This window comes from Malaclemys terrapin, chromosome 16 (assembly GCF_027887155.1).
Source record: "Malaclemys terrapin pileata isolate rMalTer1 chromosome 16, rMalTer1.hap1, whole genome shotgun sequence".
Lineage (NCBI taxonomy): Eukaryota > Metazoa > Chordata > Testudines > Emydidae > Malaclemys > Malaclemys terrapin.
The window spans coordinates 22,573,882-22,601,164 of NC_071520.1; the positions used below are offsets into that span (position 1 = coordinate 22,573,882).

At 39.7% G+C, this 27,283-nt stretch overlaps 1 protein-coding gene across 1 annotated transcript in view; it reads right to left on the reverse strand.

Moving 5' to 3' along the window:
- Window positions 1-217: 217 nt before the first annotated feature.
- GLT1D1 (glycosyltransferase 1 domain containing 1) overlaps window positions 218-27,283 on the reverse strand; it is a 98,975-nt gene continuing 71,909 nt past the window's right edge. Inside the window, exons 9-12 of the mRNA XM_054006659.1 lie at window positions 23,552-23,595; window positions 21,925-22,045; window positions 12,635-12,733; window positions 218-2,618 (exon numbers count right to left, since the gene is read on the reverse strand). Coding sequence (XP_053862634.1) covers window positions 2,472-2,618; window positions 12,635-12,733; window positions 21,925-22,045; window positions 23,552-23,595 — 411 coding nt within the window. The 3' untranslated portion in view covers window positions 218-2,471. The remainder of the gene's footprint in view (window positions 2,619-12,634; window positions 12,734-21,924; window positions 22,046-23,551; window positions 23,596-27,283) is intronic.

Genomic DNA, 27,283 nt, shown 5'->3' on the forward strand with positions numbered 1-27,283 from the left:
TGTTCGGCGCTCCACGGGGGGCTGGGGGGGTTCGGTGCTGCAGCGCTCCGTGGGGGGGGGAGGTGTTCGGTGCTCCGCAGGGGGCTGGCGGGGGGTTCGGTGGCGCAGCGCTCCGTGGGGCGGGGGGTGGTGCTGAGGGTGTGTGTTATGGCGGCGCTATGGAGGGCGGCACTCTTTTTTTTTTTGCTTGGTGCGGCAAAAAAGTTAGAGCCGGCCCTGAATGTATGCCATGTTGATTTTGCATCATTCTACTTTATTAATCCAGATGATGTGTGATACCTTACAGAGGAATATTACATCAACACTATTACTTTTATTAACCAAACTCATCAAAAAGTGATATGAAGTTAGTTTGACAAGACTTATTTTCCATAAACCCATATTGATTGCCATTCATTATATTACCCTCCTTTAATTCTTTATTAATTGAGCCCCATAGAAGCTGTTCCATTATTTTGCCTTAGATCAATGTCAGGCTGACAGGCCTACAGTTAGCTGGGTCATCCCACTTGCCTTTTAAAAATATTGGCACAACATTAGCTTTCTTTCAGTCCTCTGGAGATTCCCCAGTGTTCAAAGGCTTATTGAAAATCTATACTACTGGTCCACAGAGCTCCTTAGCCAGCTCTTTTAAAACTCATAGGCGCAAGTTATCTGGACCTGCTGATTAAAACATGTCTAACTTTAGATAGCGACTGTTTAACATCATCCTTAGTTACTGTGATTGGAAAAATCTATCATCATATGATATAAATACATCATCTCTTGTTCCTCAAATACAGAACAGAAATATGGATTGAACACTTTGGCTTTTTCTGTATTATTTACTGGTCTACCATATCCATATAGTAATGAACCAATATCTAAGACTGTTAAGATTCCTTTTGTTTGTTATAAAATTTAAAAAACTTATTTTATTTGACTGTACTGCCCACAGATTTCTCCTTGTGTCCTTTTGCTTCCCTTATTAATTTTCTATACTTTCTAGCTTCTAATTTATATGCATTGCTATCAACTTCTCCTTTTTTTCCATTTCTATCATAACAGATGATTTTCCTTCCCCTTTGAGCCAGGCTGTTTTTTTACCAAAAACCATAAGAGCAAGAGAACATCTATAGAAACAGCATCGCAGTTATAACCCTTGAAGTCACTCCAGTTTTGTCTCCCATGGTTTGCAATGTCCCATGCTATTGAGGACAGTACCAACTGAGTCAAACCACTCCAAATATATTACCATAGAAAATTAGAAAAGGTCTCAGAAGTGAATGAAGGATACTAAAATTACTCTTTTTCTTCAGGGTTGCTGACTAAACATTTGCAACACAACCAAGAGGTCAATTGGAAAACCAACATGCACAGTAAATTCATTAACACAAATAGGGGGTGATGCAAAGCCTATTAAAATCAATGGAAAGATTCCCACTGGCTTCAGTGGAGGTTGGATCAGGCCCATATATAGCAACTATAGTTTCCCAACAACAGATGTTTAAAAATTGTAAACACTTTGCGTGTTTTAGAAATAGCAGCCTTCTTTGACACCAGATTGTGGAAAACCAAGATATTACTTTAACCACTGAGCAGTCAATAATGATTGGTTTAGGCTTCATGTGGGCATTAGTAGCTCTTCTTAAAATACAATATCCTGTTACATTAAGTTCACAATAATAACTCCTGAGAGTCACTCATGACAAAAGTACCAAATTACATCGTTGCTCCTTATTATAGCCTCCATCCATCTTTTGTAAGAACATTCACCATTTGTGAGGTCCCTGAAGTTTGGTAATTTTTAAGAGGTAGTTGCTGTCTTCCAATAATTCATAAATAAAGTAGAATACGTAAACAGCAAACAGTGAGTACAATTTTTCATGCTAGAAACCATCAATGTCTGTATTTCTCATTAGCTCCAGCCAGTTACAGTCTTGATAAAAGTGCTAGTCATGTGATTAATTTATGATCTTCTCCCTTTAAAATTTAGATCATGTAGGCCTGGCTAACCTGCTTAATGTATTTATATGTTTGATCATTCAAAATAGAGATGAACCCACTCTTACAACATTATGTTTATCATTGACATATCTGAATAAATTCAGATTAATTAAATTTGAGTGTAAATGCCTTAATCCCCATTAGCTTTGTCAGGCTACAACACAGTAACTGAGTTTGCATGAGTTCACTGTGGATGAAATCCACCCCGTGCACAAGAAATAGCCATCTTTTGAGGCCCATATGATCCAACAATATTAAGAAATCGACATTTTCTTGATTTCACTGGTGCCGCCCACCACTGGAAACAGGATGGTGAATTGGATGGACCACCGGTCTGATGCAGTATGTTTGTAAATTGGGCAAAGTCGAGTGGAACAATATGTCCGTAATATGTGAATTTTTTTTTCTTTAAAATAATCTGATTACAGTGTCACCATTAAAGTGATACAGAATAAGATCAGTTTCCACATTTGATACCCAATGATTCACTGGAGTCTCAGGACAAGACTTTGATAGGCCTCTCTTTCACCGTCCCATGAATGGTGTTTCTTCACATACGCTTTTGCCTTTGTCACAATTTCTCTTTCCAAAGTGGGGTCATTCATCAGACTTTTGGAGAGCTGGACAAACTCCTAAAAAGTTAAAGAACACAATAAATGTTACTTGAGGTTCTACTGATCCCAAAACAATCCTGGAACTGCAGTAAAGCAGTTGAACTTAGAGTGAATACACTCACCAAGCAGTTCAAGAACCATTCTTCAGAGCTAAGCACCACATTTTATATATACGTGCAGATCAATAAATAACAAATACAATTTTTAATCTTTTAAACAGCCCACCAACTAGAGAACTTAAAATCACGGTCAAATCCCTAGAGCACTAAATCTGATGAAAATATAGACAATTTAATGAGACAGAAAAGTGTTTGAACACCAGGCATTTACGGCAATGAAGCGTGCCGTAGCGGGGTAAGAAGTTACAAATTCAACTGGTTTCCTGGATGAAGGAGAGCTGGTAGCAGACAGTTTTGATCTAGGCTCAACTAGGCATATGCCTGGTTGCAAATGAGGCATCTTTAGCTAATTGCATGCTTTTAATGAGGTTGAGAAAAACACTTCACAAAGATGTCTATTGTACGAAGTAAAGAACACACACTCAGCAGCAAATTATCTGTATTGTGCCAGGACCTGGATGCAAGATTGATCCAAGCTAATAAAGAACTGTTGCACTATGTGGTGCTGGAGGCTCGTGACCTGGAAGCTAGGCAGCAGCTGGTACACGGTAGCAAAAGGTCTGCAAAATGCAGTATATGAAATCCCTTTAGCCCTATGGCACTTGATAGAACAAGACTATTCCCTGGCCAGTTGCTTTGCCATTCCAATTTTGTTTTTAAGAAGTGAAGATACCAAACTAGTGAACGTGAGAGCTGATGTCACAGTTGGAGGCCTCTAAGTAAACGAATCCACTTCTGCACTGCCCATCTGAATTTCTGCCATTAAGGGACGACTTTCAATATTGAAGCTGGATTACAGAAGTAGCTCAAACCCACTACAGCAATGTGCGCTAGCTTAGAAATGTCAACAGCTGTTAGATCAATAAAAAGTGAAGATCATTAGTTACTACACAAATCATGATGAAAATCAGTGATAGATTCCAAGTGGAACATAAGGGCATTTGGACACAGTTGGCATTTTCCTGACAATAAGCTGTCAACTATTAAGGAGAAGATCACTGAGGCCCTCCGACAGAGAGCTGAAAATACAAATAAGACTGAAATTTGGTCAACAACTCATTCATTAACCAACTGTACTTAAACTAAATTACACAGTTTACCTACAAAAAACTTGGTTATCAAAGAGTTAAGATTGCTGAGGTAATTCATATGGTCCATGTGCAAAATACGTAACTACAGCATGACCACTGGGAACCAATGCTGATTGGTGAAATCATACAGTACATATTCCAAGAATAGCCTTTGATATTCATTGACAAGACATGGAACGCTTTCAATATATGTATCGCTATGACATGTAGTTTACACAGTCAAAGAAGCACATATATTAGTGGTGCATATGTTGGAAGAGTTTGCAAGTAAGTTTTGGAGTCAGAGTTATGGTGGATACTAGACTAAGTAAGGTGAATTCTAACATGTCAATATTGACATTATACATCCAGTTAAAGTATAGCTTCAATCTTGCATGGCGATCCACATGGGAAGATTGCTATGTTTCTATAGTGCAGAATTGGGGCCTGCAAAGGTAGCAGAAAATGTACATATGTTACCTTAGTTGATCATTACCAGTCTTTTCCAACCTTCCAGAGTTTTTTCAATGGCCGTGCCTTAGTTATGTGGTTAATATAAAGTTTATATGAAGCACATCAGCAGCTGTAATTCTAAATTAACTGAAGAAATTCCCACAAACAGCTTTAATTAAAAAAAAAAAGACCTCTGAAAATTTAACCTGGGTTGGGGGATGAGGCTTCATCTGTGGGATGTATAATATTACCTACCAGGTCAGGCTAGTTCGTGTTCATACAGGAAACATTATGCAAGAGGTTTTAAAAGTTTTCTACAGCACCAGGCTCCCCTCTAAGGTTCACAAGAACGAGCAAAAGAGCTTCCTTATTTGGGCTAGCAGAGTGGACTGCAGTAGTAAGGCTCCCATCCTGTAATGATACACAGGAGGGCACTGCACTACTTGAAGTGCACAGAAGATGAGCTCCCCTACTGCATAAATGCCAAGATTCATCTGAGGAATTCTCTGTACGTATTATTTCTTCTGGTCCATTTGTCTTCCAGTCAGCATTATTAAACAGAATGACCACTTGTGGGAAAAGTATCTGATTAATTCACAATGGGGCCCCTTCACGAACTCAAAGATTCCTACTGGTGTGTTCATCTTTAGTAATATCTGTAGTTGTGAAGTCTCTGAAAGGAATAAAAGTATTCCTGCAAAATGCTTTCAAAATTCAGAGGCGTGCTTCCCAAAGGATCTTCCAGCCAGCGGTGCAGATTAACAAGTTTGGTGCTATAACGATAACATCAGAGACATTTAATATATTCTCTTCTAAACCCTCTCCGCTTTCCCCATTCTCTGGCAATTGACAGCACCAGCATCCTCCACCGTTGTCCAGGATTGCAACCATCTCTGACTCTTTCTTTTTCATCTCCCACCATATCCAAACCCTGCTGCCTTTTTTCCCCCTTCACAACACACACACAAAATCTGATCTTTCTTGCCCATGTGGCCAAAATGCTTGTCCATGCCGTAGCCTCTCCCATCTTGACTACTGCAACTTACTACATTCTAGCCCTCTAGATATGTACGTTGCCTGTACCAATTCATCCAAAACATGACTGCAAAGGTTATTTTCCTTGCTCGGTGATCTGATCATGTTAGATCACCCCCTCTCCCGCCGCCTTGCATTCATCTACTGGCAACTCTTAAAATACCACAGAGTTCTAACTTCACATTCTCCCCTTCAAGGCACAGCACAACCTGGACACCGTTCAAGACTTGTCTCCTACTGCATTCCCAATTATTTCTTCTGTTCCCCCAATGAGTCCAATCTTGATACTCCTTTCATTTCCTTCTTCCACGTCCCATCTCTGTGCTCTTTTCCCTACTGCCAAGAACACACAGGAGAAGGATAAACGGGGAAAGCCTTTAAATGCCATCACCTATTTAAATCCAATCTCTTACGCTATCATAACAATAAATAATCATTTTCACTCCATCGCATTCCAACTTTAATTTTATGCTCCTGTGGAGGATTTTATTTTGTTTAAAAATAATTTATGTAAATTATACATATCAGAAGCCGCAATGTACCATTGCTTGACGAGTAGTTCTATTAATATTCTTTAAAAATATGTCGATACAGAGGCTGAAAACTTGGAAACATGTAAGTGATAGAAGCAATGAGATACTGCCACACAGTTAAAATCCCTTTCACTGGGGATAATTTCAGCATCATATTAAACATGAGCCCAAAGAGGAAAGGGGGAGATGGCAAATGGATGAAGCCAGGGGACTTTAGTTGTAGCTGTTCTATTGACTCAGAGTGTAACCTCAGGCAAGTCACTCAAGATGTGATCTGAAGCCACAGTAAAGATCTGCATTCATGTCAGTGGGGCATCAAATTTAGGGTCCCTCCATTTTTGGATGCTGAGCTTAAGACTGCAAGGGCCTGATATTCAGGTGGTCCCCACAACTCCAACTGATGTCAGCTGGAACTGCGGTTGTTTGGCACCTCTGAAAATCAGGCCCCAGGTTGCTGAATCTGAGCATCCAAAAATGGAGGCAACCCAGAATTAGATGCCGCTTCTGAAAATGGAGGCCTTAATTTCTTTCTGCCTCCGTTCACCCATATAAATGTGGGTATAACAACATTTACCTACCTCACAATTGATATGTGGTGTAAAGGGTGAAGGCTGAGTTGTTAGTTACAGGGCAGAAAAGTTGGGGGCAAGCACTAGGATGCTTAGATTTATAAGTAATGTGACGCATGCCCTATTTCTGGACAGTAGATATCCCTGTAGGCCCAGTTATCTTCAAAAGTAATGTCACTAATACGTTTCTCCCTCAGGCAGACTGCCAATTAGCTGTAAAGAAAATGCAAACAGCACATATAAAAAAATTCAGTACAGTATTTTGCAAACAGCCCTACAGACCCAGATGTCTTTGGCAGATGAACCCTGAAAATACAGCAGGCACCAAGCTAATAAAATGCATGTCCTCTGAATTACTGTAAGAACTAGGCTGGTGCCATTTCACAGCACTGACACTAGGAAATTAAGAAGTGCGTGCGCGCACACACACACACAATCTGCAATTAAACCATTTCAATTTCAGCTGCAGGAGAGGAAAGGAACATGGAACTTAGCTCAGTGTAAACCCAGGGAAGACAAATTCCAGATATAAAACTAAATGAACAATTAAGAATAGCAACGCACCTGCTAGTAACGGCCGAGCACACCAGCTGCATGGCAACAGATTGGTATTTCCCAACCACCTGAACAATCATTGCTGGCATTGCCTAAAACAGCAAGCTGCTCTGTTCAATACTGTCCTGACAGCAAAACTAAAGTCCTCAAGACTAGAAACAGCCTCAGGGCTAAATGCTGGCCATGTAACCATAGCGCCTTACAACAGGAATGGCATGCACCCACACTGCCACAGGAGGGCAACATGCCAGGGGTGTGCCCATCTGTAGCTCCACTAATTGGTTCAGAGGCGCCTCCACTTCTTCCCTGCCTCCCTTACACAGCTTAGTGTTGCCGATTCCTGCTGCTCCCTTACAGCTAGAACCGCTATTTTGCCTGGGGTTGGAGAGGTTTATATACCCCCTCCCCTCTTTTGTGAGCCTTCACAGATGCTGGGTATTCCATAACCCTAAAGCTTAGGCTGCTGAATAATGATGCATGTCCTCCATTTGCACGATTATTTATGGCCTAAACATAGCCCGCTACTCCTTTATTTCTTAGTTATCCGTTTTCCTTTCGGGTCCCATTAACTCAGTGTCACAGATTCCATAAACTTGCAAATTTGAGTAATGGCAGGAATAAAACATGGCTTTGAAAGAAGGGTGGATAATAACTCAAGCATCAAGGTCAACATGTTTTGTGACTTTTCACTTTTATGTTAACTGCTGCGGCCAGCGGGATATTTCCTTTGTTATATTTCCTTTGTTGTCGATGTACATGGTCATGAGGCCTCAGAATACCTACCAAGGATTAAGTATAATGAGTATAATTAGGCAAGAAAAGTTGTCTAATTTCTTTGTAAGCCATAAGAAGTCACTTTTTTCCACTAAAAAGGGAAGTTTGTGCTTAAAATTATTATTGTTTCATAAATCAACTCAAACCCATTTCATTTAGCTTCCCGACAAAAGAAGACGTAAAATAACCACAAGACTGTTTCACATACCAGGTACAATAACCCAGGCCCTACGTTATCTAGCTTGCTCCTTTTTAGAGTTACTATTTTGGGGGGAAGGAAATAAAACTGAAATGTTTTTAACAGAGTAGATCTAGGTTTAAATACACAAATCTGCTACGTCTGCCTCATCTCCAAGGCAATGGAGTAATAAAAGAATAAATCCAGTATATCCGTCAAACAGGCTGGAAAGTCAATTCTGGGGATTGCAAAGGAGGGCACCTCCTGAGGAAGAGGAAAAGAAGCATGAACAAGAGGCTTATCTGAAAGTTGATTGATGAAGGCGTAGGGCTGTGTAGTAGTTGTGTATGGGGGAAGGACACTCATGAGAAACGACAATGAAAACACCCTCACAAGCATCCTGAACCTCCAAGCACTTCAATAAGGCCACCCAGATTGCACCATAATGTTTACTGTGGAAAGGAAAAAAATATTAATTGTAAAGAAATAAGAATCAAAACTAGACCCAATTATACTGGCTACCCATCAGCTAAACTGTGGACAGGGAAAGAATGATCTAGGATACTGCTTCACAATGCAAACACTAGTAGGAACATGACTAAGGGTCGGAGTTAACCTGCACTGGGAATAAATCTTTCTTGTCTGACTAAAATCTGGACAATTCAGATAATGTATTTAACAAATACCAAGTGGCATCTTCTGCTTCCTGAACGATCTGAATCAGAATCCAACAGGGATGCAACTACATGTAAACCTTTGTTCTTAAAAGAATTCCAAAGGAATAGCTCTAAACAGTTGGTTCTGACAGCTAATTTAGAAGCAAACTAACTGAGGTTACTGTGGGAAATATTTTATCAAATACTTAAGAGCACATGAAGTAATCAGAAGAGGGTGAAAAAACATATTGCTTTCCAGCATGTAAGTTGTCCTGCCTCTACTGGCATACCAGGTCCTCTAAGAGGAGACTATGCAAAGTGCTACAAAATGTATTACTGCCATTTCCAACAATACAAACAGGTTGAAATTAGAAATCTTCTAATTTATCTGAACTCTTTGATCTATTATCCCTCTCTTGATTTCATGATATATTACATATGGAGATTTGAAAAACTGTATTTGATACAGATTGGTGGTGTCAAGAAATATGGGATTATCCTGTAATTGTCACTTTATCTTTAAGATTTAGTGAAACTGATTGGCATTCTGTCAGACACTTCAGGTGAAAGTTATCCAGCAATTCCCTGGTGAAATCAGACTATTACCATGCAAACAAACCTTATTCTGACACATTTGTAGACCTTGGTACTTTATACAATATTTAACACAAGAGACATTTTAAAGGAGCATTATTAAATATGATACAATTGCTAGTGTACAGAGAAAGGACAGAGATTACTTCACTTTCCAGGATAGGGCACCTGCACAAACATTAATTATCCCAATGCAAATACTACCTAGGAAAATGCTAGTTCATATGGTAATGCAAGTTAACATCTTTACTTAGAAGACACTCAGAGATGTAAAACAAGAATATCAGAAAAAAGGGGTTACTGATCTTAGAGACAGTATTTTGGGGGAGAGCAGCAGAAGACCAGACTGAAATGGGATAGAGAAATTGAGAAGTACAGAACTCTAGAAATAACGACGTCATATTTACAGTCTTTCTGTACTTCTGATGGAGTAAAACATTTAAGCTTAAGAACAGCCTCACTGAATTCAGTTTAAACACATGTTTAAGGTGAAGTGCTTTGTTACAACTTTACAGTTTTAGGTGAAGGGGTCAGTGCTTAAGTATGGAGAAATGGTTTGAAGTAAACAGGATGAAATTCAATAAGGACAAATGCAAAGTACTCCACTTAGGAAGATACAATCTTTTGCACACATATAAAATGGAAAATGACTGCCTTAGGAAGGAGTACTGCAGAAAGCGATCTGGGGGTCATAGTGGACCACAAGCCAATTATGAGTCAACATTGTAACACTGTTGCAAAAAAAGCAAACATAATTCTGGGCTGTATTAGCAGGAGTTGTGTAAGCAAGATACAAGAAGTAATTCTTCCACTCTACTCCACACTGATTAGGCCTCAACTGGAGTATTGTGTCCAGTTCTGGGCGCCACATTTCAGGAAAGATGTGGACACATTAGAGAAAGTCCAGAGAAGAGCAACAAAAATGATTAGAGGTCTAGAAAACGTGACCTGTGAGGGAGGATTTTAAAAATTGGGTTTGTTTAGTCTGGAAAAGAGAAGACTGAGAGGGGACATGATAACAGTTTTCAAGTACATAAAAGGTTGTTACAGGAAAAGGGAGAAAAATTGTTCTTGACCTCTGAGGATAGGACAAGAAGCAATGGGCTTAAATGGCAGCAAAGGAGGTTTAGGTTGGACATTAGGAAAAACTTCCTGTCAGGGTGGTTAAGCACTGGAATAAATTGCGTAGGGAGGTTGTGGAATCTCCATCATTGGGGATTTTTAAAGAGCAGGTGAGACAAACACCTGTCAGGGGTGGTCTAGATAATACTTAGTCCTGCCATGAGTGCAGGGACTGAACTAGATGACCTCTCGAAGTCCCTTCCAGTCCTATGAATCTATGTTGTTGTACCATTCGTCTTTGTTAATTTGACCTCGGACACTTTGGGTCACAGGCCCTGCTCCTGCAAAGACGCATGCGTGTGCATAACCTGTTTCATGATCAGGGCCTAACTGAAGGCTGGTGGGAGGCATTGTGTGTGTTCCTGCTATTTATTAATATCAGGAAGGCCACCAGAATGAGTTTCAATATTAGGCCCCAATCCTACAACTACATCCAGGCAGATGGACTCCCGGGCCTGTGTACAACCCCACTGAAGTCAATGGGTCTCCATGTGGACATAGTAGCAGAATCAGGGTTTAATTACATAAATAGGTCTAGCTTAGAACAGTTTATGACAGTTCTGCCTCTGCCACCCAGAGAGTAATTAAAAAAACCCAAAGGAAAACAAACTGCCGCAATTAACAAAGATTTGGTTGTGAAAACCATAGGGAACATTGAGTCAATTCTCCAGAGAGACAAATGTTACTTGAAATAATTTTTTCAGTTAAAAAACTAATGAAAATAAAAAGAATCCACCTTCCTGAGACTATACTTAATAGCACGCATTAATCACACACATACAGCAAAGCTGGTAAATGTAATGTATTTCCACTTTGCAAATAGTCTGTTTGAGGAAGTTTTATTTTATTTGGGGTTGGATAAAAAACTACCATGTTTAGCTGTTGATTGGTATTAGTAAACTATGGTTTATGTAATAAACAGATTGATTTATACCCCCCTCCAAAAACCCCAAACCATCTAATTACCTTAACTGGGATATTGTCTGACCTGAAAAAACAATGCTCTTCACATAGAGTAGGAACATAGACACTTTGAAAACTGTATATTAAAACGCTAATAGATTTTCATCACAGCCATTAATAGAATTTCATTCCTTGGGTACTAGGGCATTGGGTGCCTTAGGAATACATAGTAATAGAGCAATAATCCAATACACTGACATGCCAAACAAATGGAAACTACAGTACAACCTCTCTGTCGCACTCATGATGAAAAGAGATTTTGCAGTTTAAAGAATATCGGCCCAGTCCAACTCCAGTGGGACTTGTAGTGGACCCTGGGTGACTATTTAGGGATACCACATTAAACAAATGTCCTGCAGAATAAGTCTGTCCTTCTAATCAAAACATTAGCTGGGTCTGTCTTAGATTATGAATTAAAAATATTGGAGTCTATTTCTAATCATTGAGTTTTCCCTCTTCATTATCAAAACTAATGACTGCATGGTGAATAAGCAGCCTATTTGGTTTTTGAATTCACAGAGCCTTCATAATAAAATTTGAAAACGTCTTTAGATATAATTAAGTTTGAGTCTAGCCGTTTTAATTATCAAAGCACTAATTAACTTTTGCCATCTTCCTATGGTATTACCTTCTCTGTTTTAATGATGGGGAAAGTGAGGCAGAAAAATTAAGTGATTTACTCAAGACTGGAAAGAATTTGTGGCAGAGTCCCTTATGCACAAAGACAATGGCAGAATGGCAAACCACACTGGTTAAAACCCCACCCAAATCAAAGAGTCTCTAGGACTTAAATATATACAGAGTTCTCTCTCTCACCCACCAAGTGCAAAACATAGTCTTTATTTCCTATGTAACTGTTAACTATTTTCTGCCCTACTGTTATTCATGACTTACTAATTCTTTATATTAACGTTATCTGTAATCCCAGCAATGACCATATTATCCTACACTTTGGGCTCACAGCCCGTTTTGATTTTGTGATCTACTGTTTCTACAATATATGTTCACGTTTCAGCGAGTGCTTGAAGGGAAATATGACATCTGCACAACATCTACTCTAGGGTTTGCCTAAGAAACCTCCAAAACTAAATTAAAGCAGCTAAGAGCTCAACTGAACTGCATTCAAGCAACTGGCAGATTCTTAAAGCTAGAAAGAAGCATTCAGTAAGGCTGACCCCCTCCGCCTGCCCCCCAGCATTCGGTGAACCTCAAAGAGAGCATGAGATAGCAAGAGCACTTCATTAAAAGCAGGGTAGGCTTGTAGGTTTTTTAAGAGAATGCGAGTATAACCGCTGAAAGTCGTCATGAGCAGAGCACCGAGATACAAGCAGTTCATGGAAAAGAAAAATAATTTTTGGAAAGGGTTGCTTTATTATGCTCTGGTTTTGATTTGATTTTTGTTGTTCTTGTTACCTGGGGATCTGTAAATAATAGTCCTGTATCTTTGTGTTGTATTATTGCTGCGTTCCCAGGAATATTCCTCGCCAACACTGGAACATCTAAATCCATTGCCTAAAGAATGTGGAGAAAAAACAAGATTTTGTTGGTTAGGGTTCATTTTAAGAGGAGATTATGGTGAGAAATAATAATAGTCATAGTAAGAAACCTGCCGCAAAAACTGCTCCTTCCCACCCCCAAGTAAAAAAAAAAGTAAAACCCAAAAGAGGGTTCCAAGCCTGGAGGAGGGCAGCTGGCACAAGCTAATACAGCCTCTAACAGCAATTTTATCAGATTCCTCCAGTTCTTTCTAACTTCATTTTTATTGTTTGTATATAAAATATAAACTCATAATGAAAAAAATAAACTTCCATGCACACGATATAAGTAGCCTATAAATAAAATAAATTCACTGTTCATTGTTTGCAAAACCTGGAAAGAAACAAAACACAAACCAAATCCTGAACCTGGAGAGATCATGCAGGGCATCAATTATTAAAGTGACTGCATGGATAAATAAGTGAGACCGTAACCTATGACTATCGGGGGGCTAATATGTACTAAACTGCAAAAGTATGCAATAGTTTCACGTGTGACAAGACATCCTCAGATTTGTTCTAAGCGTTTCTATTAGACAGAGTCATTTTTTCCATTCATGCAGTAGTGGAGATCTCACTAAGCAGGCCTGTGTCTGAGGGAGGAATTGCAGATTTTCTCAAAATAACTCTTTTGGCCGCTAAAATAGTTACTGCAATCCAGGAGTTTTTGTGGGGAAGAATCTGGCCCATTCCCTCAACACCCACAGAGTCCCCAAGGGCAGGCTTTTGAGAAGTCAGGTAGCATGTTGCAGAAGCAAAAATGCCCTCCCCTTATGTGGCTGCAGACTCCCTTCTATATACGCATACATGGGGGCGCATGAAGCCTCAAGATGGTTCTCATATTTCAGGCTGGCTGTAGATTCAGGAGCATAGATACAGCACTGCACCAGTTCACTTCCCGTAAATCGTCTCCATTATAAAGAGAAGGGCTAGAAACTTTGGAACAAAAGCACAGAAACCAGTGTGTAAGCCCCAGTCACCCCAGGAAAGTCCCTGCCCACCGCCTACTCCTGCATTTGTCAAGCCCCAATGTGAAATTTTAATTACCATTCCTGGATTTGGAAATCTTGAAATTCGCAAACCCTGAATGTATAACGGTTCGTCTTGTACAATTATCACAGTGTCAAACAGAAAGAAATTCACTCTCCAAAATGTTCAATCCATTTCATACTGATTCACTGTCACTTTGGAGAGAACACATTTCTAATTACTGTCATTACAGTCTCTGATGGGGAGCAATTTTCCTTCAGCATGAGTAGCATGGGGGAAAAAAAGCTAAGGGGGGGGAAGAAATGAGGAAGAAGAACACTTCTTTTGTTTTTGAATCTGGACAAGACTTGATACCCCAACCACTAGCGTACAAAGCCAAGTGCGAGTTAAGGGTAAAGGAATTCAGTAGCCTAGCAACATGCATTCACAGTTTAAAATATCCAAGGTAAACATAGTTTACACTGTACCACTGTAGAGAAATTTGCCCTAGACATACAAATCCCGTCCTCCTCTCGATGCTAACATGCTTTTCAGCAGATAGCTCAAAAAATAATAATAATAATCCGTAATGACAGACCCGTTCTAGCCTTTATACCAGAAAATAGTGAGCCAACTGGAGGTAATTCAGAGCAACAGATTGATGAGAAGAAATTAAATGGTCTAACTAGCTTGGATAAATGAGTAAGGACCAGATTTATGTAGGGATTTAGGCACCTAGAGATGTAAACAAGTGTCTAGGGTGATTTTCAAAAGTGAAAGTCAATGGGAGTCAGGCACCTAGCCCACTTAAGTGCTTTTGAAAGTCTACAGCATTAGGTGCCTAAATACCTTTGTAAATCTTGTCCTAAGCACATATATATTTATGGTGGGGGATATGACAACTGTCTCCAGATATGTGAACAAGGTAACCACTAGAGATGGGCTCAAGACACTGATACAGACCTAGATTGTCTAATGCCTCTGTTTTTTTATGCTGTGGCCCTCAAGGCCAGGATTCAGAAGTAAGGGACTACAGGTTGCTGCTTCTTTCAGACAACCACCTCAGCAATTAACATTTTGGAAGACGGGGGAGGGAAAGCTAGCATGATGGCAATTCCGGAAAAGCTTCCTATCCCCCGGAGGATTACAAGGCCTTAGGGAACATTGCTTTCCCACCTGGTTAGAACAAAACAAGTATCAAAAGCACTATCAACTTAAACAGACAGGCTCACAGTGAAATATGGTGGGCTCTAGAATGAATGGATGGGTTCCCTGTCTGAACTGGAAAAGTCATCTCTCAAATCTATGAAAGCACCACCACAAGAGCAATATGACTAGCTGACAATGGACATATTTTAAAAATATATATAACTCTTAGGGTCCAGTTCTACACTGACTTACGCCCCATGGATTTCAGGGGGGAGATATGCACAACACAGTACTTGGCTCTCTGAATTTTATATTTCTCCTTCACTTTAAAAAAAATGCTGTGGTACTTCAAAACTGGCTACTTCGTGTAGAATTTTTCATATTAACAAGGCTATCCTGGATGCCCCATCCAAGTGAAAAAGAGCCTTATTCAAAGAAATTATCCTTTTTTTTTTTTCAGAATTCCTCTCGGTGCTCCAGAATGGGCTGTTGTAACTGTCTGCTAGCCACTCAAGTAAATTAGACATACTGAACAAAAGGACATCACACGCCACTTGATACACGAATAATGATGAACAACTCAATTTACTAGTGCTCCATAGTAATTCTGCCTTAGGTTGAGTTTAGTGTTGCAGCCTGGTACATTTATTACAATATTGCTGCACCTCGGTCTGCGCGAGTGTGTTCCCACATTATTATGCACTTTGTCATAGCACATTTATTCATTTTTTTTCTCTGAACGCCACACAGACTGCAGCACAAAGGCCCAGATCCTCAAAGGTATTTAGGCATCTAACTCCTATTGAAATCAAAGGGATATAGGCAACTACACATTTTTGAGCATTTGGACTTTAGTTTTTATTTCATTTCTGAACCCAGTGGAGAAACAGCTTGATGTTCTTGCTAGCTGGAGATTGAGGACGATAAACGTAACATCTGAAAAACTCTGAGGCCTGGGAATCACATAGGTATTGATGAATTACAACCACTGAAAGACAGAACAGATGGCCAACTGGATAAGACAGGAGTTGGCTTCGCACCAGCCAGTCTTACACAAATGGATGGTGCTGCAAATAATTACTGCATCAAGTAGCCTTGAATTTAATTTAGATGCTTACTCTATTTTTAAGCAGTAAAAAGAATCATTTGTATTGCTGAAAATATATATATAATTTACTGACCTGGGACCTGCCAATAACAAGTTAACGTAAGAGTTTATTCTGGTGGCCCTCTGTTTTGTTACCTTATCCTGACTGCAAATATGTTTAAGAGTAATTTGAGAAGGATACAGGGTGTAAAGTTACTTTTTTAGGCATGGTACATAGTAAGCATTTCTAACTAGCAGTGCTAAGTTTGGAGGAGGGAATTGCAGTTTTTATTCATTGTATGGTCTTTTTCGGAGTGTCCTTCATTTTCTGCCTTATAGCCCTTTCTGTTTGTGTCATTTTGGTATCCCCTCACTTTTTATCTCCTGTCCTGCAGCTTAATTTTTTCTTCCTTGGCTTTCTGTGAGTTGTTTCAAAACACCAGGTCTGGGCTTCACATGATGACTAAGATTGGATTTTGCACCACAATACAGTGTATTGTGTATTAGAGGGTGGACACCCATTGATTCCTCCATTTCCATGTTGTTTTCTTTAGTTGGTTTGTTGCTTTGGGGTTTTTTAATTCCAGCAAGATCTCATGATTTTTACAACAGTTTACGTAAATTTTAGAGTGGGAGAAAGGTGCTGTGGTGAAAGATTGTTAGAGTCAAAATCTTTTGTTCAACCATTACACAGTGAGTCACTATATGGACAGTGATAGTAATCAATTCCCTGCACCCTCCCAACAGTGTTTTATTTCTGATCTGTAAGATGTCAAAGACTATTTTCTAAGCCCACACATTGCTTGTCCCTTCTTCAGTGACTGTTCAGAAGAAAAGGTGGCAATTGTGACTTTTTTGTGTGTAATCTGGATGCTAAAAACAGTTCTTAGATGACTAGATCAAACAATAAGATTTGTATGATTTCTGGTCACTTCAAACCAGAGCTAGATTTGAACCAGACATCATTTTATAGTTTGTAGGGACAACTGATGACTCATGAATAAAGTTAAGCATGTGCATAAGCATTCGCAGGATACATGACCTCGCTTAATTTTAAATTTCCCAGTAGACAGGAATTTGGTTTCTAAACCCCAGCACGTTTTCCATCTCTGATCGAAACATTTTTAGTTTGATTTGTCTTGTTAATAAAACAAGACCTTGACAGATGGCTCTTCCTATTAGCCATGTTAGGTAGCCGGTTTGCCTAATTAACCTGAGACTTCTTTCAAGAGAGATGTTTTTAAGGGAAGTGGTTCCATTGAACCATCAAATCCTATTGTGTAATTGTCCAAAGGGAATTAATACACAACCAAAATCATTCTAAATTTATAACAGACACTAAGTGATTCAAGGGTCAATATCACTAAAAAGTGCTAGCCTCCGGCAGTTTCTTCATGGAAAACTAAGGGCCTGATTCTGCTCTCATTGAGGTCATCAATTCTAAACTGGACTGAGCTTCCTACTGTCTTTAAAGTGAGCTAACAAATAAAAGTTACCGCCCATACAGGTATTTATATGGCCTTCATTACTGTAATATCTGGGCACATCATAATCATTAGTAGATTTTATTCTCCCAACTCCTATGTGAGCTATTATTCCCATTTTATAGATGAAGAATGAGATTAAGTGACTTTCATAAGGTCACACTTGAAATCTGTGACTGAGCCAGAAATTGGACCCAGATCTCTTGAATCCCAATCCAGTGCATGGTCCTTTGATCATCTTTCCTGTACAGTTTGGGACTCTAGCTTGGTAACTTATTTGATGTGAACATGTGCCAGCATGCTCAGACTTTTGAAGGGGACTAGCTCTTTGTATCACTGTCACATGGCCTCCATGGTCAGCTCAGGTTATGTTAGCACACTTCAAAAATGGATGTGCCCATAGAATCATACAATCACAGGACTGGACTGGAAGGACCTCGAGAGGTCTTCTAGTCCTGTCCCCTGCAATAAGGCAGGATAAAAGCCATCTGTCTTCATTCAGCAGTTGACCCAGTGCTGGTTTCATAGAATCATAGAAGATTAGGTTGGAAGAGACCTCAGGAGGTCATCTAGTCCAACCCCCTGCTCAAAGCAGGACCAACCCCAACTAAATCAGTTTGTGAGTGGTGGAAGGAAATGGAGTGTCCTTGTGGCTTCATGTCCCCTGCTCTCTGAGAAAGTACAAGCCCTGAAGGAACTATTGATTTTTGAATAATACTTAGCTGAGACATCTTCATAACTCTTTACAGTTGTTCATTCTAACATAGCTCCTCATAAGGTTTGAATAAGTAGAGTGCTACCATAATAAGTCAACATTTACCAACAGATATCACTCACAGAGATAGGTAAAGGTAAATAATTTGTGTTCTTTCCATTACTCCCGAATGGTAACTGGGGCTGACTTTAATAGCAGCACTGTGGAGACAGTAAAGAGAGGTTAATGGCCTGACTTTCAGAAATGCTGAGCGCCTTCTCTGGGGAGAGCTGGAGATCAAAAACAAATGTGAATTGTGAGTTCTCAGCACTTCTCAGGCGGTAACTCACTTGTCCAAAGCCCAAGAGGGAGCCATTGTCAGAGCAGGGATTATTACTCAGGAGTTCCTGACACCAGTGACATTCTCAGGCCATTAGACAACACGTCTTGTTATGAGAACATGTTATACAGTATTCACAGTCAAGTGAATTGGACTCAATAGCCAGGGCCACTTTCAAGCCTCCACTATTAGATCCTATTTATCCCAACTGTAAATTATCAGGTAGCATTTTCTTAACAACACAAAGAAAACTTTGGTAAAATATATATAAAGAAATTCGGTGGAGGCAGAAATAGTAACAGATGCTGCCTTATTTTATCTCCAGAATAGGAAGCAAAATAAACATATTCTGCATCAACATACACACTCTCAAAGAAACTGTGAAACCACCTAAGAAGAAGAGGCCAACATAAAACAACCCAGAGTCAGAACAAGCTCAGTTTGGAAGATTTGGAAGTAGATGCATTTTTTAATGCATGATTATGCATGAACACAAGCCAAAATTGACTACAAGTTTTGTAATTACCCCATCAATACAATGATGGAAAACGGGTGGAATGATACCTCTTTAAATAGCATCATGTACAAGCAAAATGACACGCAAACTACTACGGGTCAATTCTTGCACCTAGAGAAGGGGAGTTTCATTTTTCACTTCAATTACTTCACAGGTTATTTGAATGTATTTAGCAACTACAAAAATAGACGACTAGCCCTCCATTTTCAGTGTAGCAAGTCTCTGAAAATAGCTTTAAGTGGATTAAACTACAAACATCACTAAACTGGGCCTTGTCTAGTAGCTACCCACACCAAATGAGGGTAGAAAAATAATACCAAAGGATCTACTGTATGAGTAGGAAATAAAATTAAATTCAACACGGAGAAATGTAGATGAAAGCATCTGGGGGATTATGTATCCCAAATACAATTTTTCAATGGGAGGCAGACACCCAGAAAGAAAGAAATGAACATTGTGAGTGACTGAGTGAGATGTGTGGTAAAGGCAACATGCACTGGTGCAAGGAGTGTTCCTTTGGCTGTAGCTTTGTGTGGTTTAGTGTACTGACAGGGTAATAAATGGGAAGCCATTTACTGTTCTATTTATATGGTGGTTTTCAAGGAGAACAGGGGTTTTGTGGCAGCCCTACACCTTGAAACTTACTCACTGAAGCTATGTAATAGAAATTTAGACTAAGGCAGCTTACCCCTTGAAGTGTTGCTTGACTCTTTCGTAGTGTAATTATGAAAAGCTGCATACAGAGTAGTGATATTCTATTTCTCACACCCAAACCTTCATCAGAATCCTGCTGATAACTGATTTAGTCTTTCAGGCATCAGAACTAAACCTTGTCAGAACCGTGGCTTCAACAAAGCAAAGCTGAAATCAATAATCCCTGAATTGAGGTCAATAGTTTCTTTTGAGTAAATTCACACTGACTTACATTTTTCACTCAACAAACATCTGTCAAAATACTAACCTGCTAGGCCAGATTGTTCCCTCCCACATTAAAACCTGAGGGAGGGGACTGGGAATCTTAGTCAGAAAATCCTTGTGGAGATTATTACAAATGATCCTGTCGGTCCCCACCCCCATGGAAAAGCTATTCCTACCCCCAGCAGAATCATCTTGTTCTGTGGGAGACCCATGGAGATCTTATATCCCCGCGTTGGTTCTGTTCTCCACCTCCCTCACCAGGTAAATCAGGTTGAGTGTTGGTCATTTCTTGGATGAGAGACCTTTAAGGGAACATGCAAGTGCTGCAGGAGGTGGTGGTGGTGGTGGTGACTTGATAGGTCGCACTCATTCCTTTGAGTCAGTACTGAAGCACTGCCCTGGCATGATGCTCGGGGTTACTGTGCTGCTGTTTTCTGGAGGAGATCTAAAACCGAGTTCCGAACCACTTCAGAAATTAAAGATCTCAAAGCACTTTACATGTTAACTCTGACACCCTGGCAAATTCAGATTCAGATGATAATATTCTACCTACTTAACTTCCCTATATAATTTCAGTTGGATGTGGTTGGTATTCCTTGATTCTTCTTAGATCTCGAATTAGAGATAAGATGCTGTTGGTACGCTTCAGCAATTCTCAACAATTGGTGAACATTAAAAAAAAAAATGCGGCAATGAAAACTTTGGAAGTGTCATAGCCTTCTTTAGCCCTCGCCCAAATGCAGTACTGCTTCTGGTCTTAATAGGTCGCGCAATAAGAACATAAGGTTGCTGTGTGCAGTCAAACTGTGTCTGCCTTCCACCCTAGAGGTGGCTACAGTTCAGTGATGAGTGACATACTCCCTATCTAACATTCATCTACCTTGCAGAGGTCTTATGAAGCATAATTAGTTAATATTGATGAAGAACTTTGATACGTACAGATGAAAAATATATTAGAAGTGAAAACTGTGCCATCATTCGTTAGGAACAGCAATAGGAGTGTCACTATGATTATTATCACTAGTAGTAAAAATAATGTGGTAGCACCTAAGAATTCCAGTCATGGACCAGGACCCCATTGTGCTAAGCACTATACAAACACAGAACAAAAAGATGGCTTCTCCCCAAAATGGCAGCATGCAGAGTATAGACTCTGCACTCCCAGCTAGCATGGGTATACATAGCATTGCAGATGGTGAGGCGTGGTATAGGTGAGTAGAGCAGAGTGCCCTACATACCTGAAGCCCCAGGGTATATACCATACACAGCTCTCCACATGCCCAAGCAGCATCTCCCATGTCTACCCTGCTATTTTTAACGGTGTACTGTCTTGCTGCTTTCCCACTGCCAGAGCCTTTTCCGCTGCAGTGAAAGGCTCCGGCAGCAAAGCAGTGACAAGTATGGATGCAGCTTGCCTTTTGCTGTGGCACGTAGCTACGCACGTCGTGCCGGTCTTCTACATGCTGCCACAAGTATAGACACAGCCTGAGTAAATTATGATTTTTCGTAGGAGACGTGAGAGCCAGCAGGATCCCACTTTGACTGGTATGAAATAAACCTGAGATTTATTTTTTTTTTTTGCCACCAATATGGTAAATTAATCAAATAAGCTTGTCATTAATTTATTAATCACTTCAGTAATCCAGCCTCAGACTCACTTCTGTAACATGATGTAATAATAAAGCATTTTCTAGTAATTTTATAAGGAGATGGATATTAAACCAGGAATATGTGACAGCCACAAGAAATCCAGATCATCCTACCTAAGTTTCTGTAATATTAATTTAACAAGCCTGATGAAATTACAGCCTGTCTTTAAACAATAAAGTGTAATATTTAAATCCATTTTTAATTTTTAAAAAAATCTATTCTTGTGAAGAAAACATTTTGGTTTTGCCTTCACTGGCTTTGGCTTTGAAATCTGGATAGGAATGTTGACATAAATTTCAAGAGATACAAAGCAATTTCAGATTCACACGCTGCACACATTCAACACTTGGATGTAATTACCTCCAGGATTGCAGCAGACATCCCCTCTGAAATAGAGCTGTTCACCACTGCAAAGCATCTTTTCACAGCAGCGTGAAGATCATCTTGAGGTATCTCCTGTAACAAATGTACCCCGGGTGTCCTAGAAGTAAAGTGTGCAAAATTAGGATAATTCCTACTGCATGCACTATGGACTTTTCCCCTGAATTTAGGGTAGCTGGGTATAGCCTAGAGGTTAAAACAACCCTGGCTGTCAGGAATCATGGTTCTGATTGCACTAAGTATCAGTACGTCTGCAGTGCAATTGGAGATGATTGCAGCTCATGTAGGCATACCCACACTAGCTTTAATCTAATTAGCCTGAGTACCACTTACAGCAAACTGGCACCACATAGGTTAGCGTCACGAGTACATATGCAGGGGGACTGGGTGGGCTTGTACCGACCGCACTGAAGCCCATGCTGCTGCATCTTCATTGCTAATTTTAGCTGTGCTAACTAGATTAAAGCTAGCAGGGGTAGACCTATCCAAACTGCAATCACACGTTTGATTGCACTGCCGACATCCCCAATGACTTGCCCCTGGGAACAAGAGAGGTATAATAGTCGTAATTAATATTACTAGATCCTTCGATAAAAGATTCTGGATGCACAATGTATTATTATTACTAGCATTTGTGCAGTGCTCTCCACCTGTACTGAATATTCTGTTTAGCTGTTATTTGTATCACAGTAGTGCCTAGAGACCTCAGCTGAGACTGGGGCCTTAAGAGCTTACAGGACAGAAGGGGGATGCGGGGTGGGGGGGCGGCAGAGGAAGTGACGTGCAGAAGCTCCTGCAGCAGGTCAACAACAGAGCTACGACTCGAACCCTCATTTTTTTTGGATCCCAGTCCAGCCCCCTCTCTGCCAGACCATACTGCCAAATGCCACCGTTCTAATGTTGTAGCATTTTACACTCAGTTTGCGCAGCTGTAAATGACTATATAAACTGCATGACCGTGGAGAAGTAGCGCTGTAACTTAAAATAACATCAGTGAAAAGCCCAGAAGAGACCCTTTGAGTTATCCACTCAATAAGGACCAGGAAGAAATTTTCTCTTGCAACAGAATATTACAGAGAACATACACTGTGCTGATTCTTAACTGTCCATCTGGCATTGGCTACCAGAGTGAGGAAACTGCTCTCTTGTTCTGTTCCAGCCAGGCGATTCTTATGTACTGCAGAAGAAATCTCTGTTTTCTAAAATGTATACGCTTCAATCAGAAAACACTTAAACTAGAGACAGAAAAGAGCTAACACCGGTTATCTTGTCCACCCACCGACAGCATGTAAGATCTTGCAGAAACAAGGGGGAAGAGTGGAATGAGACTATCCACATGAATTATAAAGGGAAGAAATCTACTTCTAAATCAGATACGAGTTAACACAAAACAACATACAGAGTTCTACTTAACTGTTGGAAAAGTCAAACGTGCAATATTTTATATGTGAGCCTTATACACAAACTACCAGAACTAGTTTGTTAGACATGCAGACAACTGTGCACATAAGGTACAAGGATTTGCCCGCACACACAGATATAGACAATAAAAGGCTAGAATTACTCCCTGCTTCTTTTTAAACTGATAAGGAGCATACCTGCTTACCTATTAACTTTTTCATTGACTTCACTTGTAAACTGTGTATCAACCTATAAAGAAACACATACACCATTACATGTCTGTATTTAGCAATACAACATACAAACTAAACATCTAAAAGGAAAATACAAATTTCCACAGTTCAGTATTGACAAAAATGTGCTATAAGTTTAAGATGGAAGTCAGATTTTAAAATCATGCTATAGAAAACCATATTTGGTAGATTCATGTTTAGTTCTTGAGAAGAAGGACGGTCTTATGATTCAGGCACGGGGCTGGGACTCAGTAGATCGAGGTTCTATTTTCAGCGTGGTCATAGATCTCTTTGTAACCTTGAGCAAGCCACTTAATTGCTCTGGTCCTCAATTCCTCAACTGTAAAATGGGGATGATGATATTTCCTTTCTCCCACCCTTTGTTCCTCTTGCCTATATAGACTGGAAGCTCTTTGGTACAGGGACTTACTCTTGTTATGTGTTTGTACATCGCCTGAGACTATGGGGCCTTGATTTCAGGATGGTCCTCTAGAGCTACTGCAATACAAAATATTAATAACTATGGGATGGTTTGCCACCTTGTAATCTAGTCTTAGTAGGGAACAGGGCATCTATAAGCTGCCCCGCTGAACGGGAACTGAAATTTGGAGGCGGGTAGTGGCCCAGCAGTAGCCCTTTGTTCAGGATCTGACCATTTGAATTACCTATGAGGGAAAGTAAAGTGACTTCTTGGACCCCCACCACCCCTTGCTCACAACTGAGCCCTGCACTATCAAACACATTTAAAGCATTAGTAGGAGAATCGGTTTGAAAACTAATGTAAAAATCTAAAATGTGTAACTATAATGGGAAGAATGTTCTAGATTTATTAAAACACTTCTGTAAAGGTGGGAAATTAAGCAGGCTTATTTACAAAGACTAACAAAATCTGTTGTTTTCATTTAGTAGGTTGAAAAAAACCCTATAAATAGACATTTGGAAATCATAACCAGATGAACAAGAAGAACAGAAGTTGGGTAGTTGTTGTTTTGTTTTTGTTTTTTGGTTAAACATTAAGTTGATTAAGTTAATTTATGAGACTGTGCAAAACACAGCATTTTAAAGCGGCATGAGGACAGTAGGGTTTAATTTTTGCCCCCATGTTAATGTTATTATGGACACTCTACAAATGAGCTTGTCAGATAAATACTGTACTTTGCTGCGTAGAACAGAGTATGAAACACATACCCAAAGTATTTTAGAAAACACTTTTTGTTCTGGAAAAGTAATTCTATTGGCAGTGATTACAATATAAGCAGCACTAATACTTGTGTGTGCACAAACATCCAACGCAGCATTCAAGTTATTGGTCTCAGAAAGTTACTTCCAGTGCAAAAGATCTCCATGGTCCGATTCCTCGTACACCCAAAAGAGTTCTTCTTGTAACATTTTATCTTGTGTTCCCTAACGATGCACCAGGTAAGAGTTGTCATCAGTCACCCAGTGCATTTTATTAAACAACTCTCCCTTGCAAAAAAAACCCACCCCAAAGCTGTTGAGGATTTCACATCTCATGAGATATCACTGAGCTTGTGTTGTATGAACAGTTTCTATAAGTGCAGATGAGGCAAAATGAAAATTCTGTGGATGCAGAGAGCGTAAGAAACCACATCTAACAGGCTGAGTTAAGCTATTAGGGAGATACTAGTTTGCTGACAGGCAAGAATCATCTCTACGACATGTTAGACACTGTGGAAATAGCCATAGATCAAACATTTCACAACGATGAAGATGTCTTTGCTTCAGCGCAGGGACTAGCATGATCAAAATCCAGAGGGACTGTCTGCAAACACACTGTATTAAACACTTGCCTTTAAAAATGAACTTAAACTAAAGAAATGGTCCAGAACGTTTTGATGATGATAAGACTACTGCTATTGTCTAAACAGGGGTAGTCAGTAGGCGGACCGTGGGCCAAATCCCGACCGCCACATGCTTTTGAATGGACCCCATTATTATCATCATTATTGTTATTTTTATATTATTTTCTCTGGAGTCTGAACCTGACTATACCTTGACAAAAAAAATTCACTATCCCTGGTCTAAACTTTGTAGAAAGCAGAGCTCATAGTACATTTGCAGTCTGTCAACATGTTGCCCTGAGTGCTATGCCTGCAAGTTCAAGAAGAACAGTGTTTTGCTCAGAGTATAGGGAATGTGAGTGACAGTGAAAGAAGACTTCCTTAGCTTCACCGCTGTGGGTGACCTCATATTCAAATATGATCAATTACTGAGCAGGCTTGTACAACTAGGTTTTAATGGTCAGTAGCTTTAAGGCCAAGCTCTGGAAAGAACTCAAAATACAAATGTTGGCTTTAAAGGAGCTCTGTCTGTCTGTAATGAGTATCTACAAGAAATTTACAACATCATCAACCACAAACTGAATCCTGTGATTCTAGATTCTTCTTCCATGACATAGCTAACAATGGATACACCTCTACCCCGATATAATGCGACCTGATATAACACAAATTCGAATATAACGTGGTAAAGCAGCGCTCCGGGGGGCTGCACGCTCTGGCAGATCAAAGCAAGTTCGATATAACACGATATGATTCACCTATAACGCGGTAAGATTTTTTGGCTCCCGAGGACAGCGTTATATCGGGGTAGAGGCATATTTCTTAATGTCTTCTGATGGATCTACACCACTACATCTTCTTCCTTCCTTCCTTAAGACAGCTTTGCCGGCAGCTGGAGAAAAAAACAGCTGGAAGCTGTGTCAGGTGAGTTAGATGAAGAGACTATTATTAACTATTAATTATTTGTATTACTGAGCACTTTGGAGCCCTAATAACCTGGGAACCATAGTCCTGTGCTAGGTGCTGTACAAACACAACAAAAAGACAGTCCCACGCTGTCTGTATTACCTACAATAAGGGGGAACACCCATTGAATCATTTACAATAAACAAAATAACAATATAAGCCTAAAACCTATAACAAGGTAAAAAGAACGTTGTGGATAAACAATGTGTGAACAAACCATGCTCTACAAAAATGGTTCCTGCAAAGTAACCAACTCCAAAAGCATGCAATTCAATGTACAGTTAAAAATGCACATGTTGTTAGTGTTGGTAAAAATGCAATTAAGAAAAAGTTTTGCTGTGTAACTTTGGATGAATGGTACGCCCTATACCCATCCCATATGCTTAAGTCTAATCAACTCAGTGTAGCTTTGCAGTATGCAGAATAAAGGAACCTAAGTGATGAAACTAAAGTCAAACTGAGTTCTTAGGGAACTGAGTGGAAGAAGTCTCAGAGGAACCCCAACATACTTCCCTCAAGTATTAACAATATGATAATATTGATATTACAATAAACATTGAATTAGTCAAGCAAGGAATTGATAATACTACAACTTAAAATCGGATAACAACAAAAAGTATAATTTAAGACCAACAATTGGTCAAGTTATTACATGAGCACAACCAGTAATCAAACCACAAAGTTAACATAACACCAATGATTAAATGCCTTATTTAATTTGCCTGCTCCTACGAGTTTTCCTTTCGCTTGTGGGAAGAATGGGTTAAGGTATACATTTTTATGTATCCCAGGTGACTTAGCAATCTATGGTAAGATTTACTACAAACCTAGGTTAGTTGATACCCAATGGCAGCTTACACTATGGGCTTATATGCATGTGCTATTACTATTAGTGGTCACAAACACATATATACACATCCATGCTTAAAAGAGGGT